Source organism: Dromiciops gliroides, chromosome 2, assembly GCF_019393635.1.
Source record: "Dromiciops gliroides isolate mDroGli1 chromosome 2, mDroGli1.pri, whole genome shotgun sequence".
Taxonomy (NCBI): Eukaryota; Metazoa; Chordata; class Mammalia; order Microbiotheria; family Microbiotheriidae; genus Dromiciops; species Dromiciops gliroides.
This window is the reverse complement of record NC_057862.1, coordinates 41,371,670-41,392,856: the sequence shown is the minus strand read 5'-3', so window position 1 is coordinate 41,392,856 and position 21,187 is coordinate 41,371,670. Positions and strand designations below refer to the sequence as shown.

The 21,187-nt window shown below is 43.0% G+C and overlaps 1 protein-coding gene across 1 annotated transcript in view; it reads left to right on the top strand.

The window, feature by feature from the left end:
- IQGAP1 (IQ motif containing GTPase activating protein 1) overlaps nt 1-20,318 on the top strand; it is a 123,261-nt gene extending 102,943 nt beyond the window's left edge. The window contains exons 31-38 of the mRNA XM_043985750.1: nt 1,842-1,944; nt 2,258-2,393; nt 2,737-2,824; nt 6,182-6,394; nt 6,805-6,971; nt 9,236-9,358; nt 15,273-15,381; nt 20,205-20,318. Of these exons, the coding sequence (XP_043841685.1) occupies nt 1,842-1,944; nt 2,258-2,393; nt 2,737-2,824; nt 6,182-6,394; nt 6,805-6,971; nt 9,236-9,358; nt 15,273-15,381; nt 20,205-20,318 (1,053 nt within the window). The remainder of the gene's footprint in view (nt 1-1,841; nt 1,945-2,257; nt 2,394-2,736; nt 2,825-6,181; nt 6,395-6,804; nt 6,972-9,235; nt 9,359-15,272; nt 15,382-20,204) is intronic.
- The last annotated feature ends 869 nt before the right edge of the window (nt 20,319-21,187 follow it).

Below are 21,187 nucleotides of genomic sequence, written 5' to 3'. Positions count from 1 at the left end.
TAGCAATTGTCTGAAGTTGGATTTGAATTTGGTCTCTCTGAGCCCCAAGGCTTGTTCTTTCTGTCCCGTAAGTGTGAGTTGAGAGAGCTTAACGTGGATCAGAGAAGGCACTTGGTTCTAATCAGAGGAGACAGAAGATCTCATGTGCTGTGTGGTCCTGCCTGGGTAGCCACATGGCACAGTAGGGAGAATGCTGGATGTGGAATCAGAAAGACCTGCAGATCTTACTTCATGCTAGCGATGTGACTCCCAGGAAATCATTGAACCACTCCGAAACTTTATTTATCCCCTCCTCTATAAAGTGGGAATAATAATAGCTCCTGTTTCATAGAGAAGGGATCAAATGAGGTCATGCCTGTAAATGCTTTCCCAGCCTTAAAATGTTCTACCTGCTGCTGTCGTCATCATTTATCAGCAGCGGCAGCAGCATCACATTATGATTATTAATCCGCCTGTTCAGAATGTCTCCACTGATCTTGTTTCTGATTGCTGCCTTGGGAACTGGGCATTGTTATGCCAACAACTCTTTCAGGACAACTTTGCCATCCTGGAAATCAAAGTATATATACACGTTTCCATCTCTCAGCACCTCGGCATCATCATGTCTTAACAGGGGTGTTTTCTGGCCGATTCTTGCCCTTGTTGCGATTGAAATGCCTTGTTTTCCTTTGGCTCTTACTGTCATTCTATGTTTGTCCTGTTGTTTCCATTTCATTATTCTGAATCTTCTTTTTCTTAATTAATAATGTCTTAAAGACTTCCTCTTGCTTCCTCTTTTTTTGTCTGGATCCTCTACATTCTTTCATTCATCCTCCATGGCCTGGACTGATCTTTGCTATCAACTCATTTTCCTTTTATTTACTGCCTCTAGATCTTGATTTTCCCTGTTGGACATAACCAACTCGAGGAGAGGCAGCCAGCAGAAATTAACTGACAATTCTAGCAGTCTGTCCTGTTTTCCCACGTGGCACAGTGGCATCTTGTAGCTTTACTTTTCCTGAAAACAGTATTCTAGATCTCATGTCTTTTTCCTCAGACGTGAGGTCACTTTTCTTTTGTTGGTGAATACCAAGAATCAAGGAAATATTCACATATAATCCCGTTTAGTTCAGGTGGAGTCGTCTGGTAAACTGTTGGCTGTGTAGTTCTGGAGCACAGAGAGAAGGTCTGGGCTCGAGATGTAGATTAGGGACTGACCTACCTACCCATGGTAGGAATGAATGAGATCATTAAAGAAGTGAGCCTAAAATTGGAAGATAAGGCAGCTAAGGACAGAACCTTGTGAAGTACTTGGGGTATAGGAAGCGAAAGGTGGAGGATGAATCAGAATCAGAAGAGCCAAGGATGTGGAGCACCACCAAGAGCAGCAGGAAGGAAGGAGTGGGCAGCACCTTCACATGAGCCTGCCAGGCAAAAGGGCATCAGGCTGCAACAGATAAGTTTTGTATGGACTGTTTAATTGAGTACATTGATGCCATTATTCCTTAAAATCTAGAGCAATTTTTGAACATTCTTTTTGCATTGGCCTTTTTTTCTCCCTTAGACACATGAAAAGCTAATACAAACACTTGAAATTCTCCATTATGGCCAGTGGGGTTATCAGAAGGTTATCATTGCTTCTCCTACACACTTGCACTCTGTTAAACTAGACTAGACAGAAGATAATGGAAAACTCAACCTTTAAAAAAAAAATACATGCTTCTTTGGGAGGGTCTTTTCTGTTGCATCACAAGTTCACTGAGGACAGGGAGCATACCCTGTTACCTTGCTATATAAAGCACAGTGCTTGGACGTTAGAGTGTGGGTTACCCACAAGCTTTTGACAATAATGTTTTCTTCAGTTGCTTTTAGATCACCAGGATGCCATTGCTCCTGAACATAATGATCCAATCCATGAGCTACTGGATGATCTTGGGGAAGTGCCCACCATCGAGTCCCTCATTGGTGAGTCTTTTCCCAGGAAAAAAGTCTCCGGACAAGCTACAGGAAACGGGAAAGAGTTAGAATCTTAAAATGCATTTCAGATTCCCGAGGATGAGGTGGGGTTCCAAAGTTCCAAGTCAGCTGTATTGTATCATTGAAATGGAACAGAAATCCTCCTTGTTATGGATTCCTTTGAATGGCACAAATGTTTCTTTTTTGTTACTAGTGTCTTTTCTGTATACTAGAGGGAGGAAAAAAAATACTGATCTTGAATCTTCTCTTATATCCCTTCTTTACTGGTCCCATTCTATTAATTATTTCCCTGCAAATCTAGGAGAAGGGTCTGGCAATGTAAATGATCCAAATAAGGAGGTGCTGGCTAAGACAGAAGTATCACTCACGCTGACAAACAAGTTTGATGTGCCTGGAGATGAAAATTCAGAAATGGATGCTCGGACTATCTTGCTTAAGTGAGTACTGAATTTAGCAATTAGGAGTAATAGAACTAATTAATCTCTTGGTCTTAGTGAATGAGGAAGTTTGGCTTGTGCCACAAACTTGGGCTTTGACTTGTCCTGATCCTGCCCATCCAGAGTATTGCTTTTAGCAGGATTCATTTGTATTGTTCTTCCCGTTAGATTACTAAAATGAATTTGATTTCCTGGAAATCCTCTGTCTCGCAGAGTTCCATTTTCTTGAAAGCTGCATAAAGAGTTGTGAGGTTCCTTGAAGGCCTGGCGTTAGCAGGGTTTGAACTGCTGTCACACAGTTCCATTTAAGAAGATCTTTGAAATATCTTTTCTTTTACTTTAGTACAAAGCGTTTAATTGTGGATGTCATCCGGTTCCAGCCAGGAGAGACGCTAACTGAGATCCTTGAAACACCTACCACCAATGAACAGGTACAACAGAGAAGATTAGCTTCATTCTAGGCTTTTTTCATTAAATGAGGCTCAGAAAGAATATAGGTAGTGGTAAGGAGGATGAGTGCATAATCCTGATGAGGAGAGGATGAAAACCAGTGAGGGGATGGGCACTTAGTTCATCAGAGATGAAAACATCCCACTGGTATAACTTGGGTGGGTAGGGAGGGGTAAAGTATTTAAAATATGCCCATAGAAAAAGTCCATTTTTGGAAGCCATATCTGTACCGTATAGAACGTTTGTACACACATGAGTAATACGGTGCTGTGTGAATGTGAGGTTAGAAGGTTTTTGTAAAAACCTGGCATTAGCTAGCTGTCTCTGATTTGATGCAAAACTCGTTATTTAGCCAGCCGTGGATACTGGCCACTGTGTCCATGTAATAGGGGTTCAGGCACGGTTGGTGGCCCTAAGCGACTCAGGATTCAGATGAATTTAGTAAAGTTACAGATCAGAAGAGGTTGTCAAGAGCCATGAAAGTTATATAAAGAGTTTGAGTTTGATGTGCTAGAAAGTCGGCCTATGAATGGTGTTTGAGAAAGATTAATCTGGTAGCCATTTGGAGGATGAATTGTAGAGAGAAGAGAGCCTAGGGAGAAACCAGCCAAGAAACTGCTTAAGTGGCTTAGGCACGAAATAAGAATTGGGGCTGGAGCGGTCGTAGCATGAATGGTGGGGAACACTGCAAAGCCACCTGGGTAGGTCCTGGCAGTGTGACATGCTAAAAGGTGCACTGGGCTGGGGAGGCAGGAGATCCAGAGGTGCCGCTGGCATCTTCCTTTCCTAACTTTGTGGTTTGGGTCAGGGTTCTCTACCCTTGTGGGCTTCATGGTGCTCATCTGCAAGATGTGGAGGTTGGATTAGATGATTTCTTAGAGTTCCTTCTAGTCCTGGTGAAGAAGTCTGGAAGAAGTCTTTGAATATGTGCAGGGAACAGGTTGTAGTTAACTAGCTAAATAGTGTTTCCACATGCAGAATATGGTGAAGTTGGGAAAACAAGCCACTTCTATGGTAGATAGGAAATGAGGATGGCATGTTCAAAGTAACTGTTCTGTAAGTGGTTCAAATTCTGGCACTGGGGTTTCACCAAGAGGGCTGGTCCACAGATGTCCCTTTGAGAGTCAACATTTTAAAGGTGATAACTTGAACTCAGAGAGTGGGTGAGCTCATTGTTGGGGGAGTGGACAGTGGATAGAAACATTCTCGCTGTCAAAATATGTAGGTGTAGGGGGCAGCTAGGTGGCACAGTAGATAAAGCACCAGCCCTGGACTCAGGAGGACCTGAGTTCAAATCCAGCCTCAAACACTTGACACTTACCAGATGTGTGACCCTGGGCAAGTCAGTTAACCCTTATTGCTCCCCCCCCAAATATGTAAGTGTAGGTATATGTATATATGTATATATTATATATACATGGACAGGTATAATAGCTAGCATTTACACAGGTTGTTTTTTTTTTTACACAGTGTTTTAAAGTTTTCAAAGTGCCTTACAAATATTGTCTCATTTTATTTATTTATTTTTGGGGGGGGTGGGGAAATGAGTCCAGGGTCACACAGCTAGTAAGTGTCAAGTGTCTGAGGCCAGATTTGAACTTAGTCTTCCTGAATCCAGGGCTGGTGTTTTATCCACTGTGCCACCTAGCTGCCCCCATCTCATTTCATTCTTGTAGGAAGTAGATGTTTTAGAGATGAGAAAACTAAGGCAGACAGAGGTTAAATGATATGCCTAGGGTCACATAGCTAATAGGTGCCCGAGGCCCTATTTGAACTCAGATCTACCACTCTGTTGGCTGTAGCACCTAGCTGCCTCATAAGAGTAGGAGAAACAGCAAACCTTATAGAAAGAGAGATTTGAAAAGAAAGATGAGAACCATGAAATGAAGTGTCAGGAAAGCCAAGGGAAGAAAACGTTTCAGAGGGATGATTTACAATGGTTAATAATACTGAAAAATGGAGATGAATGAGAACTGAGCAAAGACATTGGTTTTGGCTCGAAGGAGGAAAGATTGAGTAGAATGGTAGGGGCAAAGGCACATTTCTTTCTTTTTTTTTTTGTAAATTTCTTTATTTATTTTAGTTTTCAACATTTGTTTAGGTAAGATTTCCAATTTCCAATTTTTCTCCCTCCCTCCCCTAGACAGCAGGTAATCTGATATAGGTTGTATATATATACAAACACGCATGCATATATATATATATATGTACATACATACATATATATGCATATATAATAACATTAGTATATTTCTGCATTAGTCATGTTATACAAGAAGAATCAGAGCAAAAAGGAAAAACCTCAAAAAAGAAAAACAGCAGCACCAAAAACAAAAGAAATAGTTTGGTCAGGGCAGCTAGGTGGCACAGTGGATAGAGCACTGGCCCTGGATTCAGGAGTAGCTGAGTTCAAATCCAGCCTCAGACACTTAACACTAACTAGCTGTGTGACCCTGGGCAAGTCACTTTAACCCCAATTGCCCCACCAAAAAAAATAGTATGGTCCAATCAACATCCATATTCCATAGTTCCTTTTTTTTTACCCTGGATTTGGAGAGCCTTTTCCATTATGAGTCCTTTGGAACTTTCTTGTACCATTGGATTGGTGAGAAGAATCTAGTCTGTCACAGTTGATCAACACATACTGATGATGAAACTCTGTACAATGTTCTCCTGGTTCTGCTCATCTCACTCATCATCAGTTCATGCAAGTCCTTCCAGGGCACATTTCTTTTGAACTTTAAAAGGAAATGGGGGCAGCTAGGTGACGCAGTGGATAGAACACCAGTCCTGGATTCAGGAGGACCTGAGTTCAAATCTGACCTCAGACACTTAACATTTACTAGCTGTGTGACCCTGGGCAAGTCACTTAACCCCAATTGCCTCACCCCCCCCCAAAAAAAAAAAAAAGGAAATGGTTGGCTGGGAAGTAGAAGTAGCAAGTCTCTGTTTAGCTGTTAAAAAATGGAATGAGCACGGACACTATCTAGGAAGGATAGTAAATAGTAGCAATTTCACACCATGGCGTAAAGTTAGGGAGATTTTTTAGCCCCGTGACTCTGTTGATGTGTCAGAGAGAGGGTCCAGGAAGGGACTTATATGGGGCAGGCAGTACCACGGAGGAGAAAGAAACCTGACCACCGGTCCCATGTCTTTCCCTGATTGTTGCTTTAAGCAAAGGCCCTTAGTCCTTCTTTGCCTCATCTGTAATTTGGACTCAAAAAGACTGGTCTCTGTTCTTTGTTCTGCCATAGAAGATGCTGGATGTGATAAATACACTGTCTTGATTTCCAGTGTTAGCATGGGCCCATGTGGAACTCTTCTTTTTATTTCTTTAGGAAGCAGAACATCAAAGAGCCATGCAGAGGCGAGCCATTCGTGACGCCAAGACTCCTGACAAGATGAAAAAGGCCAAATTTGTCAAGGAAGACGGTAACCTGAGCCTCCAGGAGAAGAAGGAGAAGATCCAGTCAGGTTTAAAGAAACTCGTAGAGCTTGGGACAGTGAATCCAAAGAACAAATACCAGGAACTGATCAATGATATCGCCAAGGTAGTGCACCAGGGAAACCGGCGTCCCACCTTTCTTTGGCAGTTTGCATTTCAGGCCCCTTTGCAGAGGTAGGCGCTTCTGAGGCAGCGGCCTGCCTTCAGATTATGGAAGGACTATGGTGTTCCCTCAAATGGAAGAATTTCCGCCCCAGCCCCTTTCCTTTGTTGACTCCCAGGGGCAAGGCTGAAAAATTCTTTATCAGTTTCACATACTTGCAAGGCGTGCATGCAAAATAAAATCACCAGAATCAGAATTCTTTTATTTCTGAATAGAATGTTACGTTTGGCCATTTCCAAAGTAAAGGGTAAATGTTCAACTGCAGAATTTGGTGAGGAAGAAGCAAGAAAAGCTTAGCACGTACTTTTTATTTTTCCACTGGCCAGTCAGTCTTGATCTTCTGTTTTCTGTAGGACATCCGGAATCAGCGGAGGTATCGACAGAGGAGAAAAGCTGAGTTGGTCAAACTGCAGCAGACTTACAATGCTCTGAACTCCAAGGCCACATTTTATGGAGAGCAGGTGGACTATTATAAGAGCTACATCAAAACCTGCTTGGATAATTTGGCCAGCAAGGGCAAGTAAGTGTTTTTCAAAGATCTGACTTGGGCAAGGGCATAGGGCTAGAAAAGAGGTGGGAGAAGGAAGGGAAAGAGAAGTGAGAGAGGATTGTGCTCATTGGTATCCTGGCCTGAAGTGCTTTGCTGGCTGGTTGTTTTTTCCTTTTGTGTTTCCATGAATCTCTAGCTATTCTTGGGTCAGTTGGTTCAAGCATTATGAGGGCCTGCATTACAGATTAACAGTAGATAACTTTATTTTTAATGTGATTTTTGAGGGTTCTGGGAAAGACTTCCATACCCCCAATCATCTTACCTTTTCCTGAAAATGACAGTTGGAGAATTTAAGACGAAAGTGATCTGAGAGAACATCTCATTGGGTCATCCCTTCATTTGACACGAGGCAATTGAAAGAAAGGGATAAATGTCATGGCCAGATTCTACCGTTACAGATTAATTTGTTTGGATTGAGGTCATTTGGATTTTTAAGGATCCTTGGTCATGATAGATGCTTTTTGGGAAGGTCTTTTCTTAGACCTCTGTGTTATGTTCAGAACTCTTGACCACACTCTACTTTTTGAAACTTTTCTAATGACTTCCCATGTCATTTACACCCTCTTAACCATTTCTCTACATGTTTCTGCCTCTCTTTCTTTCCTTGGCTCTTTCCCCCTAGAACTGTTGTTTCTCTCCTTCTTTCCATTTGCTCTTCTATGCCTAGAAACTTTGCTTTGCTCCTTCTCTTTTTTCTCCACTTACCTGTTCACCAAGTCCTGTTGATTTCCCCTCAAAATCTGTTGTTCTCCAGTGGTGTCTGACTCTTTGTGACCTCATTTGGGGTTTTCTTGTCAAAGATATTGGCGTGGTAGGCCATTTCCTTCTCCATTTCATTTCACAGATAAAGAAATTGAGACAAACAGCTAAGTGACTTGCCCAGGGTCACTCAGCTAGTAAGTATCTGAGGCCAGATTTGAACTCAGGTCTTCCTGACTCCAGGCCTGGCGCACTATCCACCTAGCTTCCCTCTTCTCAAAATACAGTTGTTTAGATTCTGTCTTTTTATCTCCCATTTCCATTGCCGTCATTGTAGTCCAGCCCCTTATCACCCCTTCTTTTGAATATTAGCCTTACTAGTTTTCCTGCCCTCCATTGTCTGTCCTTTCTAGTTACTGAGCCATGAATGAAGGACAAATATATATATATATATTTTTTTTTTGGGGGGGGGACACACATATTCTTACCAGAGGTGCTTCCTGTCTGGAATTCCAGGCTATTTTGCACCCCTCAGCTTGCTGCTTCTTGCTAAAACAGCCATCATTATGTCATATCCTTGTTCAACAATTTAGAATGATTCTTTATTCAACAACTTAGAATGATTTTTTTATTGAATGAGATCCATAACGCCTTGGTCTACGATTCCAGGTCTTTATGCCTGTGCTAAAATAGTCAACAAGTATTTTTTTTAAACGTACTATGTGTGGGGACAGCTAGGTGGCATAGTGGATAGAGCACCGGCTCTGGATTCAGGAGTACCTGAGTTCAAATCCGGCCTCAGACACTTAACACTTACTAGCTGTGTGACCCTGGGCAAGTCACTCAACCCCAGTTGCCTCACTAAAAAACAAAAACAAAAACGTACTATCTTAGATGCAGTGGGGAATCCATGGGAGATGTTAGTTGGGAATGGGAATTTTGTATCAGTATTTCTGTTTTGAAGATGAGTCCTAGATAGTGAATGAATTACTCAAAATTAACTTGAAAATGACTTGCAAAACTGGAACAAGAACTTGGAGCCAAGAGTAACCAGCTTGTGGTGCAGAGCACTGGACCATTTTGACCCCATTTGGGTATTGTTTATATTTTTAAGGGGAACTTCTTTGACCCATGACCTCCTATTCCTGGGGGTCCAGCTAGGTGGTACAGTGCATAGAGCACTGGCCCTGAAGTTGGGAGAACTTGAGTTCAAATCTGACCCCAGACACTTACTAGCTGTGTGACCTTGGGCAAGTCACTTAACCCCAATTGCCTTAAACATCCAGGGCCATCTCCAGTCATCCTGATGTATATCTTGCCACTGGACCCAGAGGGCTGTGGAGGAGAGAGTGAGGCTGGTGACTTTGCACAGCCCTCCCTCACTTAAATCCAGTTCACTGCAAGTCACTTCCTGATGTCATGGTCCTCTTTGAGAAGGAAGGACAACAACAATGCCCTGTTTCTGGATCATTTGCTCAGATAAAGCTTGGGATGTGTAGCTGTTGACATCAGATGTTCCTGTTCCATTTTCACAGGGTGTCTAAGAAGCCAAGAGAGATGAAAGGAAAGAAGAGTAAAAAGATTTCCCTGAAATACACAGCTGCAAGACTGCACGAGAAGGGAGTCCTGCTGGAAATTGAGGACCTTCAAGTGAATCAGTGAGTGGCCAATGAACTGTCTCATCTTTATTTACAGGAAGCTCATCTGTGCCCAGAAGTTTCTCTCTGTGTCCTGCTGGCTTTACATCTCATCAAGGTGGTCATTTTAAACTGCCTGTCTTATCATGACCTATCTTATCTTGCCTGTCTTATTAAGAAATCCCATGCCCAAAGCATACCTTTCTAGGGACACAAATGGGCCCAAGGTACCTTCCTTTGAAAGCAATGTGTACCCATTATTCGATTGACTTGTGCCTGAGCTGGGTTTTTTTTGTTGGTTTGTTTGCTTGGTTTGTTTGTGTGTTTTTTTTGTGGGGCAATAAGGATTAAATGACTTGCCCAGGGTCACACAGCTAGTAAGTGTCAAGTGTCTAAGGCAGGATTTGAACTTAGGTCCTCCTGAATCCAGGGCTGGTGCTTTATTCACTGTGCCACCTAGCCGCTCCCCTGAGCTGTTTCAAGATTTACAGAGTTATCCTTTTGGCTGCCCCAAAATTGTGAGTGGCAGTCTCCTGTGATTTCCATGGGAGTCTTCAGTTTCTCTTTTCCAAGCACGGCCCTTATTCTCATAGTTCTTACTGCATCCACATAAAGAGACTTAAAGAGCTTGATGACCTGGAGATGGGGCTCGAGGGACACTAGCTGCATATTCTTACTTTAGCCTAAGAACCTTTTCTTTGGAAAGAGTTTATCTGATCTCCATCTTAGAGATGTGGCTCTTTTGTCTCTGCTGACCTGGGCTTTCATAATCCCAACAACACACATTTACTGAATACTTCTTGTGTACCAAGGTCCTGTACTGGTTTCCTCTAAGACTTCTTCTCACCCGTTAAAGAAGGAATAAGTAGCCTATGAAAGATAACCACAGCGAATTAAGGATAACCCTGAAGTTTAGTGGTTAGCAGAGCCGCCACCTCTTGCAGTGTCAGCCCCTCTAGAAATGGGGACTCTCTTGTCCCTAGACAAAAGAAGAGAGGGTCCTGGGACCCACAGAAAGGTAAAAATGCTTCTTAGAAATACAGAGACCTGCATGCAGTGAGTGTCAGGCAGTTTGAAAGCCTCTGTGCTGTGTCCTCAATCTACCCCCAGCTCACCAACCAGCTTTGGGCCACAGACAACTCTGTCCATCGCAGCCCAGTAGTATCCTGTGAGTGACCTAATGTCATCTTTTTACCATTCTTAGAGAATCGTGGGCAGCTTGGAGGGACTGACTTCTCTGGGACATGTTTCATTAGTAATTTGTTAACATTAACAAACAACATCATTTTAGTGAGAAGTGGGAGCCATGGCATGTGACCCACCCTCTGCTATTGATTCTCGCCTCCATCCTTGGCCCCCCCTCTCAGAGTTCCATAGCTAGCCATGTGACTGGATTTTCAGGGTAGATCAGTACAACCATAGAATAAAAATCCTTTGTCCTAAAAATGTAGGATTCAGGTAGCACAGCCTGCTGTTCTTAAGCTACTCAGTTCCTACCAATGACCATTTCACCCTCAAACTTTGCTGAGTGAGGTTCACCTCTTCGTGACCCCATTTGGGGTTTTCTTGGCACAGATACTGGAGTGGTTTGCTATTTCCTTCTCCAGCTTGTTTTACAGATGAGCAATTGAGGCAGACAGGATAAAGTGACTGCCAAGGCTCACACCACTAGTAACACTAGCACTCTGTCTGCTGGATCACCGTGCTGCCTATTGGAAGGACATACAGCTTCTGGGCCTGGTTTGTATGTTGTTTGGACAAATCTTTTCTTTGGTCTCAAAGGAGGATGTCTAACTTTCAGGTGGTCTTGTCCCAGGACCTGCATAAAGCACTTTCCTTTCTCTACCCCTAGGATCTGGGCTGTGGCCATTTTCCCTCACTTAACCTGGCTGGTGGACAATGTCGATTGCCTTAACTTAACTTTTTGCCTGCTTTGAATTCTTTACTGTTGTTTGTGAAAAGACTCCCAAAGTGCCGCTCCAGGTGGCACATGACAGAAGTGGTCTTTTATAGTCATTATTCTGGCTAAACTCCTTCACGTAGGGAGGCAGCCTTTGGCACCTCAGAGTTCTATATGGTGATTTAGAGCCTTTTAGAATAAGCCTTTGGTTCTGTGTGGATCAGCCACACTGAACAACTGGTTTTCTGATTGCATTTTTTTGAAGTCTAGGGCTATGATTTCATCTGCACAGGGAACTAACTTTCTGGTGACAAAATTCATTCACCACCTTACAGTGAGAGAGCTGACTAGGGCTTTTAGAGGTCACGAGATTTGCCCAGAGTAATATAGGGAGTATATTGGAGGCATGATTTATACCTGGGTCATGCACCACCCTCCCTGCTGGACAGATGTTGGCTATTCTTTAGCTGTGACCACTGTCACTTGAGCTGTGATTTTAGAAAATTATCCCATTGGTGAAATAAACAAGGCAGCAAAATGTAGCCTTTACGTTATGTTTTCCAGGCATTATTACTTGGATCCAGTCTCTTGGAGGGAACACCAACATACACTGTCTTAAAGAATCCTCTCTCACCATCAGGTTTCCTCTCTAAAGTCCCAGTGGGGACAGATCACCCATTTAGTGACATTTGATGTGTTTTGCTTTCAAAGAAAAGATATCCTATGACACTTTTTCCTTGAGTATGCAAAGATCACGTCACATCCCACCCAACTGGTTTTGTTAGCTAAACTCTGGTTTCAATGCTATTTAGGAAACTGTGGGCTGACGTCTTATAAGAGTGACACTGGAGGGCACCAGAGTATATGGTAGGACACACATAAAAGCTTAGCTTTCTGAGAACCAGGCAGGTAAGAAGGAATGTCTGTTGATGGTACCTGATATCTTCATGGCCAAGGAAAGACAATTAGAAGGAAGCAATTAATTTCTTATGAGGATTTTTCTCCTATTAATTCTCTTTTCACATACATATAGAATAATTAGAGCAAGAATGGATAATAAGAATACCTTCAATACATTCTAGATCATCTGTTTTGGATTTTGTACACTAGAGGGAACCTGTGATAGGTGTCCTTGCTTATAAGTTTGTAATAACAACCATAATTCATATTGTGCTTTAAAAGTCTGCAAAGTGGGGCGGCTAGGTGGCCCAGTGGATAGAGCACCAGCCCTGGATTCAGGAGGACCTGAGTTCAAATCTGGCCTCAGACACTTGACACTTACTAGCTGTGTGACCCTGGGCAAGTCACTTAACCCCCATTGCCCTGCCAAAAGAAAAGAAAAAAAAGTCTGCAAAGTGCTTTGCATGCATTAATGCTCATTTGAGACCCAGCGTTGGAATTTGTCTCTATCCTGAGTCTAGGACCTTAGAATCTATGGCAACCCTCTAGGAATGAGTTATTCTGAATAGACAACTTTCCTAAGTTATAGAGAATTTACTATTTTGCAGCATCAGAACTTAATAAGTTTGAAGAAGAAATCTTTCCCAACTCTGACACATTCCTGTGCCTTAATTAAAGGCTGCCAAATATCATTGGACTACTTGTTGATGATTGCGGTGCCTGAATGTAACACTGATCATTCTGTTGTGCTGTGGCAGGGATCTTCTCTCTCTCCTTCTCTTCTCCACTCGCGAGCACGTGTGTGCGCACACACACACACACACACACACACACACACACACACCCCACAAAATAATATAGTTTCATAGCGAGCAACTGTAAGACTTTTGTTGTCTCTTTAATTCAACAAACATTTATTAAACACTTATTATCTGTAAGACACAAGGAATACCACAGTAAAAATGATAGTCTCTGCACTCAGGGAGTTGACCTGCTAGCAGGGGAAAAGCATGGAGATGACATGTGCACAGATGGACATAATATGGACACCCAGGAGGGTGATGGGGGAGGATGACAGCAAAAGAAAGATCCAACCAACATACTGTACTGTACTGTAAGAAGATTCCAGGAGGAAGAAGACACTTCTTGTTGGGGGGTGGCAGGAAAACTTAGTGGAAGAAGTGACTCCTAAACAAAGCCTTGAAGGAAGAAAAGGATGCTGAAAGGTGGAGATGAAGAGGGTGCTGATTAGACATGGAGATGGCCTGTACAGATAGATGTATACAGGTACAAGATGCCATGTTGGGACAGCTCATAACCTCATCTGATTGGAGTTGAGTTCATGAAGGGGAATCATGTAGAAAAAAGGCTATGAAAAGGTAGATTAAAGCCAGATGTGGAGGGTTTTTGATGCCAGTTTATAATTTATCCTAGAAGCCATAGGGTCCCACTGAGTATTTTTGAGAAGGAGAGGACTGCAGTTTGATCTATGCTTTTAAGATGACTACTTTGGCAGTTGAACATAGGGAAGGGGTCTCTTGGAGAGAGACTAGAGGCAAGGAAATGAGGGCCAAAACCTGTATGATAGCCTCATAAGTGGAGAGAAGACACATGCAAAAGATGTGGTGCAGTTAGAACCAAGCAGAGTTAGCAGCTGACTAGATATGAAGGGAGGGGGGCATAGCAAGGAGGAACTGGATTGAGGGTGAGTCCAAAATGATGAACCAGAGAGATGACCAGGCTAGTGGTACTTTGAACAGATAAAGGATGGATGAGTTTAGAGGAGAAAATGATGACTGCCATCTTGCATATGGTGAGTTTGAAGTACCAGCCAGGGCTATCTAGGAGGCAGTTGGAGATGTGGAGACAGGTCAGGACACGGATTGGGGCTGATATCCATAGATTTACTATATGTCTATGAAGTATAGATTTGTGAGTCATCAGCAATGATGGAACCCCTGGTGAGATCTCTCAAGGGAGAGAGTAGAGAGGTGTTCATCTATCAGTCCTCATACTATATGGTTCTGGGATTTCATGCTTTTTTAGTATGTTTAGCACATGGTAAATTCTAGTTGACTCTGTGTGTGTGTGTGTGTGTGTACATATGTGTGTATATATACATTTAAAAATAATTTTTCTGTCTCATCTCTTGTTGCCAGTGTGCCTGCCACAGCAGTCATTCCCTTTCCTTCTAATAGACTATTTACAGTATACTGCAGGTTTAGAAACCAGATATCCAGGATTATTAGAATTGTATATCAAGCAAGAGTAAGTAGGTGTTGAGTGCCTGGGGTGCCAATGACCTATTTAGGATAATGCATTTACAGTTGGAAGGGATTCAAGCTATGAGGAAAGTGCAGGTGCTTTAATGCATGGACTGTCATGGCATTTGTTTTGGATCTGAGGTCCTTTGGATGTTCTCTTTGGTTCTCAGCTGTGTAACAAACAGGAGAGGTTGTTGAATTCTTGGTTTCCTGGTAGAGTATCCCAGCACTACGCAAAACTGTGTTCAGTGTAGGACCTGTCATGGTGATGTAACACTAGCCTTCCTCTTTTTTCCATAGTAATTCTTGGTATGGTAGTTGACTTGTGGTCATGATACTGAGACATTTACCCAGCATGATGTCCAAAGACCATGTTTCCTTCTTTGTGCCCCGGCCTCCTTCTTCTGACCAGCCAAATCGTTCTCTGAGCTCCCCCTTTTTCCTTTTTATGTCCCACCTCTCCCCCTCCCCCCAGGGTTAACCCCCTTCCTTCCTTCCATCACTGATTCCAGCCCAAATGTAATCACTATCCTTCTTCCCTGCTTCATGGGAGTGGTGGGGGGGGGGGTGGTAAGCTACTGCTTTACTTGATAGACTTCCTTTGACATTGTCTTGGCAGGGGTCTTTGCTTCTGCTTGAGTAAAGCAGAAGGCTAAATTGGGGGTACATTCCATCTTTTCTTTACGTTCTGAAGCATATATTTATAGTTTCATTCGCTGAAAATAAGGTGATAACTGAAATAAACAATTCACTGTATTCTCGCCTTCCTGCTCATGGACTCTAACCAATTTCCTCATTTCACAGTCCTCCCCCTCTTTTACAAAACATGCAAGCCATGGCCTCTTGGTAATTTATTGGTTTTTTTAAACAGGTTCAAAAATGTGATATTTGAAATCAACCCAACAGAGGAAGTTGGAGACTTTGAAGTGAAAGCCAAGTTCATGGGGGTTCAGATGGAGACTTTCATGTTACATTATCAGGTGAGTGTTTTTTCCTTAGAGGGTAGCCTAACAGAGATGAAATAATTCTGTTCCCTTAGATAATAACAATAGTCCACATCGATCGAGTGCTTTTTATGGTTACAAAGCACTCTCGTGTAGAGTATTTCTTTTAGTTGTCACAACAACTCTGAGAGGCCCTGTAAATCCTGTGATTCAGATGGACAGACAAGGAAGGTGAGGTGACAGGACCAGTAGCTCACAGCTAGTAAGTGGTAGAGCTGGGGGCTCAAGCTCTGGGTTTTCAGAGTGAGTATTCAGTGCTCTTTCCATTATCCCACTCTTCCTCTAAAGAAACCGAAGAAGGAACTTTTGAGAAAAATTCTTTTCAGAGGTTTAATTATTAAGAGGTTCCAAATAACATTAGAAAAAATGGTGTTTAAGCCTGGCACCTGAGCTTATTGTAGGAGCTTTGAGAATTGATTAGAGTAACAGAACGAAAGGAACAAAACCAGTCTTCACTACTTGGCATTTTCCTAGTGCTTTCAAGTTTGCAAAGGGCTTCATTTGGTTTCTTTTGAGCCCAGCCTTGGTGGGATAGCTGCTGCTGTTGTCCCCATTTGACAGAGGAAGAAACTGAGACTGAGAGGTGATGTGATTGCCCAGGGTCCCTCAGTCAGTCCCTCTGAACAGAGCAGCTTCCTCTGAGCCCAGGTGCCGGTGCTGCTCACTTAGCCTCCCGAATGGAGCTACTGTGGACTGGCCCCTTGGATTCCCTAGCTGCTCCCTGAGGCAGGACGGAGGATATAAAAACAATACCAAGGAAGGCAAGATCAACCCTTGCCCACAGAGATATTCTATTCTAATGCAGGTGAAAATATGGAAATAAATAGGGGTCTACTTTTTTCTCACATTTCTGGGCATTGTTTATATTACCTTTTTTTTTTTTTTTTTTGGTGAGGTAATTGGGGTTAAGTGACTTGCTCAGGGTCACACAGCTAGTAAGTGTCAAGTGTCTGAGGCCAGATTTGAACTCAGGTCCTCCTGAATCCAGGGCTGGTGCTTTATGTTTATATTACTTTTTAAGGGGAATTTCTTTGACCCATGACCTCCTATTTCTGGGGGGCAGCTGGGTGGTGCAATGCATAGAGCATTGGCCCTGAAGTTGGGAGGACCTGAGTTCAGTTCTGGCCTCAGACACTTATTAGCTGTGTGTCCCTGGGCAAGTCACTTAACCCAATTGCCTTAAACATCTGGAGCCATCTTCAGTCATCCTGATCCATATGTTGCCACTGGACCCAGATGGCTCTGGAGGAGAGAGTGAGGCTGGTGACTTTGCACAGCCCTCTCTCACTTAAATCCAATTCACTGCAAGTCATGGCATCTCCTCCTGATATCATGGTCCTCTTTGAGAAGGAGGGACAAACAACAACAACAACATTTCTAAGAGAGGTGTGGACTTTGAATCTGATTTCTTTCTTACGGGTAATAGAGTATAATTGATGTTTTATAAAGTGTTTTACAGTTCATAGAATACTTGATCCATGTCTTCTCATTTTGTCCTTGAAACAGTTCTATGAGAGAAGTTATATTAGGCATCATCCCCATTTTACAGATGAGGAAACTAAGACTTAGAGGTTAAGTGATTTGTCCAAGGTCACACACAGCTAGTAGTTATCAGAGGGTATTACGGTGTCTGAATTTGTCAGGATTCAAACCCCCCCCCTCCCCCTGTTCTTCCTGACTCCCCCAAACCAGCTCCTTGTCAAGTATACAATGCCTCCTTTTCCCTAACGCACCTCCTTCAGGAACTCTTGCTGCCTTCTTGTTTTCTATGAATTAGCCACCCGTGGCCCAAAGGCCTTCCTCTTGTCCATCATCAATCGTACCTGTCTTCAATAATGTCTGTTATCCTACTTCTCACACATAGACACTTTACCCGCTTGTGTTTTTACCATATAGCTTCCCATTGGCTGAAGTTATTGGTATTCTTCTTAGTTGGGCACAACTGCACAAGGATTGGTAGAAAGGGGCAGTGTTTAGGTACCTTCAGTGTCTCGCTAATGAGTGTCTCTGCTTACCACTTAAGTGCTTTCCCATATATCTTCTGGGAAAGAGTATAAACTATGGGAAAACAAAGGAACATCTTGATGTTCATGGGATAAAATTGATGGTGTATGTGTCTAGATTTTAAAGCATATTTTGTCATGTATATAAATGAAAAAAGGCAGAAATAGACTTGGTATATGTTCGGGAAGAGGCTTTGATATGAATGATTGGTTCTTTAATTGTGATCCTGAACAGTAGTTTAGAAATTATATAACACTCTTAATATATGAGCAGAGATCTCTCTGTGAAAACCCTTTAGAGTCTAATGGGAGTAACTAATTGTCCACATCTTTTTTTTTTTTTTTTAGTGAGGCAATTGGGGGTAAGTGACTTGCCCAGGGTCACACAGCTAGTAAGTGTTAAGTGTCTAAGGCCGAATTTGAACTCAGGTACTCCTGACTCCAGGGCCGGTGCTCTATCCACTGCGCCACCTAGCTGCCCCCACATCTTTTTTAAAAAGAAAAAAATAGATTTCATGTAAGGGAGTCAGTGGCTAAAGTTTTTCCCCCTATACATTTACTTTTCATGCAGATGCTCACTATTGTCTCTGAATTGTCATACTCATGACTTCTGTGGTAGAAGCCTGTCACCATCTTTGTTCATGTTTCTGAAATATATTTGCCAGTTACCAAGCCTCCCTTTTACAACTATTTAAATCATACAGGATGCAATTTTATAATTCCTATGTAAAATATGAACCTCCAAGGGAGAATCAAAGAATTTTCCTAAAATTTAGGAAGGCCAGACAGCTCAAAGATGAACACTTTCTTTTTTTTTTCTTTTTTTTTTAGTGAGGCAATTGGGGTTAAGTGACTTGCCCAGGGTCACACAGCTAATAAGTGTTAAGTTTCTGAGGCTGATTTGAACTCAGGTACTCCTGACTCCAGGGCCAGTGCTCTATCCACTTTGCCACCTAGCTGCCCCAAAGATGAACACTTTCATCTGAAGAATGATGAAAATGAAATGACTTGCCCAAGGTCATGAGAAAGAAGCTTTTTCAGAGCAGGGATTTGAACCTAGGTTCTACTTTTAGTAAAATGCCCATAGATTTTTGCTTAGTGCATCTCTACATCTTGTTTTGTCAGATATACTCAGACAAGTCTGTCTTTCTGCCATTGCCTGGAGTGGTTAAAATATGGTCCTACTAACTGTTAAGATGATGGATTAATCTTGCATGAAGCCTTTTTATTCTAACCCTGCGAATCTGGAATTTTCACTATTAAAAAAAAAAATCTTCCCAGGTTCTAAGATTGGTAGCCCAGATCTTACAGATTCATTCTCACCATAAAACACAAAATGTGAAATATCAAAAAATTGGGGTGAGGGGCCTGGTGGATCTTGTTGAGGCCCCATTGTTGGCCCTTTTCTTTCCATCCCCTTTTGAACATTGTGTTTTCTATCTCAGATTATAATTCTCATTTTATCCAGATTTTTTTACAGTAGACACCATGGTACAGTGGGAAGAACATTTGACTTTAGATTCTGGTCCCACCATTTTTGCTAACTTGATTCAGTGGGCCTCAGTTTCCCCATTTCTAAAATTAGCAGATCTACAGTTTTTTTAAAGGTCATTTATGTCTTTTATTGTTATAATGGTCTATTATTAAGTAAGATACTTCAGAAGCTACTAGTCTCTAATCTGTCGCATTTTGTCCTACAAAATCCTTCATCCACTTTCTATGACATAATTTCACTAAAGTGGGAGAAATATGGTGCTCTGTAATGGGGGAAAGGTAGATAAATGTAACAATTAAATATTCCTTTTTAAGAAAACTTATACAAATCTGACCTCAGACACTTGACACTCAATAGTTGTGTGACCTGGGCATGTCACTTAACCCCAATTGCCTTGCCCCCCAAAAAAAAGAAAGAAGGAAGAAAGAAAAAAACATTATTTGATATATGATATGAAAAGCATGAGCCCTGAATTAACCAAAAAAAATACATTCGCCAAAATACTCTATTTCCTAAGTGGTCTGGTTATCAGTGTTGTATTATATAATCTCTTATGGAATTTATTTTTGTTTGAGATGTATGGTGACCAGATTTCCTATTTCCTATTCGCTTTCAGCATAGTAGCTTACAGTGTGCAGGCAGCAGCATAAACTAACAATGGCTTCTATGTCAGAATTGATATAAGGGTTATTATTATCCTCCAGGAAATGTATGAGCCAGCCAGACACCTTGTGAAAAATAGCAGATGCACTGCATGATTGCTAATATTGTTAGGCATGAAATGTGAAAGACCCTGGAGGTCAGCCTCCAGCAGGTTGTTTGGCTCTCCCATGGACAAGAATTCTCCAGAACCAGTTGAGATCACAAATTTACTATGAACATGCCCCCTTCTTTTTTTTTTTTTTTTTTTTTTGGTGAGGCAATTGGGGTTAAGGGTCACACAGCTAGTAACCGTTAAGTATCTGAGGCCAGATTTGAACTCAGGTCCTCCTGAATCCAGGGCTGGTGCTCTATCCACTGTGCTACCTAGCTGCCCCAAAATTTATTTATTTATTTATTTTTGGGTAGGGCAGTGAGGATTAAGTGACTTGCCCAGGGTCACACAGCTAGTAAGTGTCAAGTGTCTGAGGCTGGATTTGAACTCAGGTCCTCCTGAATCCAGGGCCGGTGCTCTATCCACTGCGCCACCTCGCTGCCCCATCATGCCTTTTTTAAGATGTGTGTTTGTGCTGGCTCCATCCGTGGCCTCCTTTCCGTTTCCCAAGATTTCCTCAGCAGTCTTTATTTTGTTCTTTGGGCAGGATCTGTTACAGCTGCAGTATGAAGGAGTCGCTGTCATGAAGCTGTTCGATAGAGCAAAAGTCAATGTCAACCTCCTGATCTTCCTGCTCAACAAGAAGTTCTACGGGAAGTGACGGGCGCCCCGCCGCGGGCGCTCAGCCGCGGGCGCCCCGCCGCGGGCGCTCAGCCGCGGGCGCCCAGCCGCGGGCGCCCAGCCGCGGGCGCCCAGCCGCGGGCGCCCAGCCGCGGGCGCCCAGCCGCGGGCGCCCCGCCGCGGGCGCCCCGCCGCGGGCGCCCAGCCGCGGGCGCCCAGCCGCGGGCGCTCAGCCGCGGGCGCCCCGCCGCGGGCGCTCAGCTCCGGCCAGAAGCCCCCGCGCGGGCCTCGCCGTGTTCTCTGTCCCGCTGGAGCCAGAGACACTCCCAGTGCCGAACGGCGTCTGCTCCTGCCCGGGGACCTTCTGCCGCCCCCTTCTCACAGCGAATCAATAACTCAGGCTTCCGCTGACCTCTTCCCGTAGGCTCTTACAGGCTCAGCGGTTACTTGGATATATTTTGAGCTTTGGGTTCTTGCTTTAATTAGAAATGTGAATGGCGGGGTTCTCATTCCCTATGTAGATGGACAACATTGGCACCAATTAGAAAAACCTTATAACTCTTTATGCACCTGTACACATGTAGCCCTGCCCATTTCAGAAGGTATGAGCAGAGACCAATTAGTGGTTCAAATTGTCATCCTTAGGAGACTGGTTTGAAGCTAAATGGGGCCTTTTGTCTTCTGAGTAAGACGCAATGCTATGGGAAATGTGTTTGCATTTGAGCCTTGCCATGCTGGTGTTCCCTGTATGCAGTAGCCAAGGGGAACAGTGTTCTGCCCAGGGAGAAGAGCCTGGAGCATTTGGGAACGGGTCTAGGTATTCCACTCATACTTGGACAGTTTGGTCAGTTTTGTTGTCTGAGTTTTAGTACCATTGGTATATATATATATATATATATATATATATAT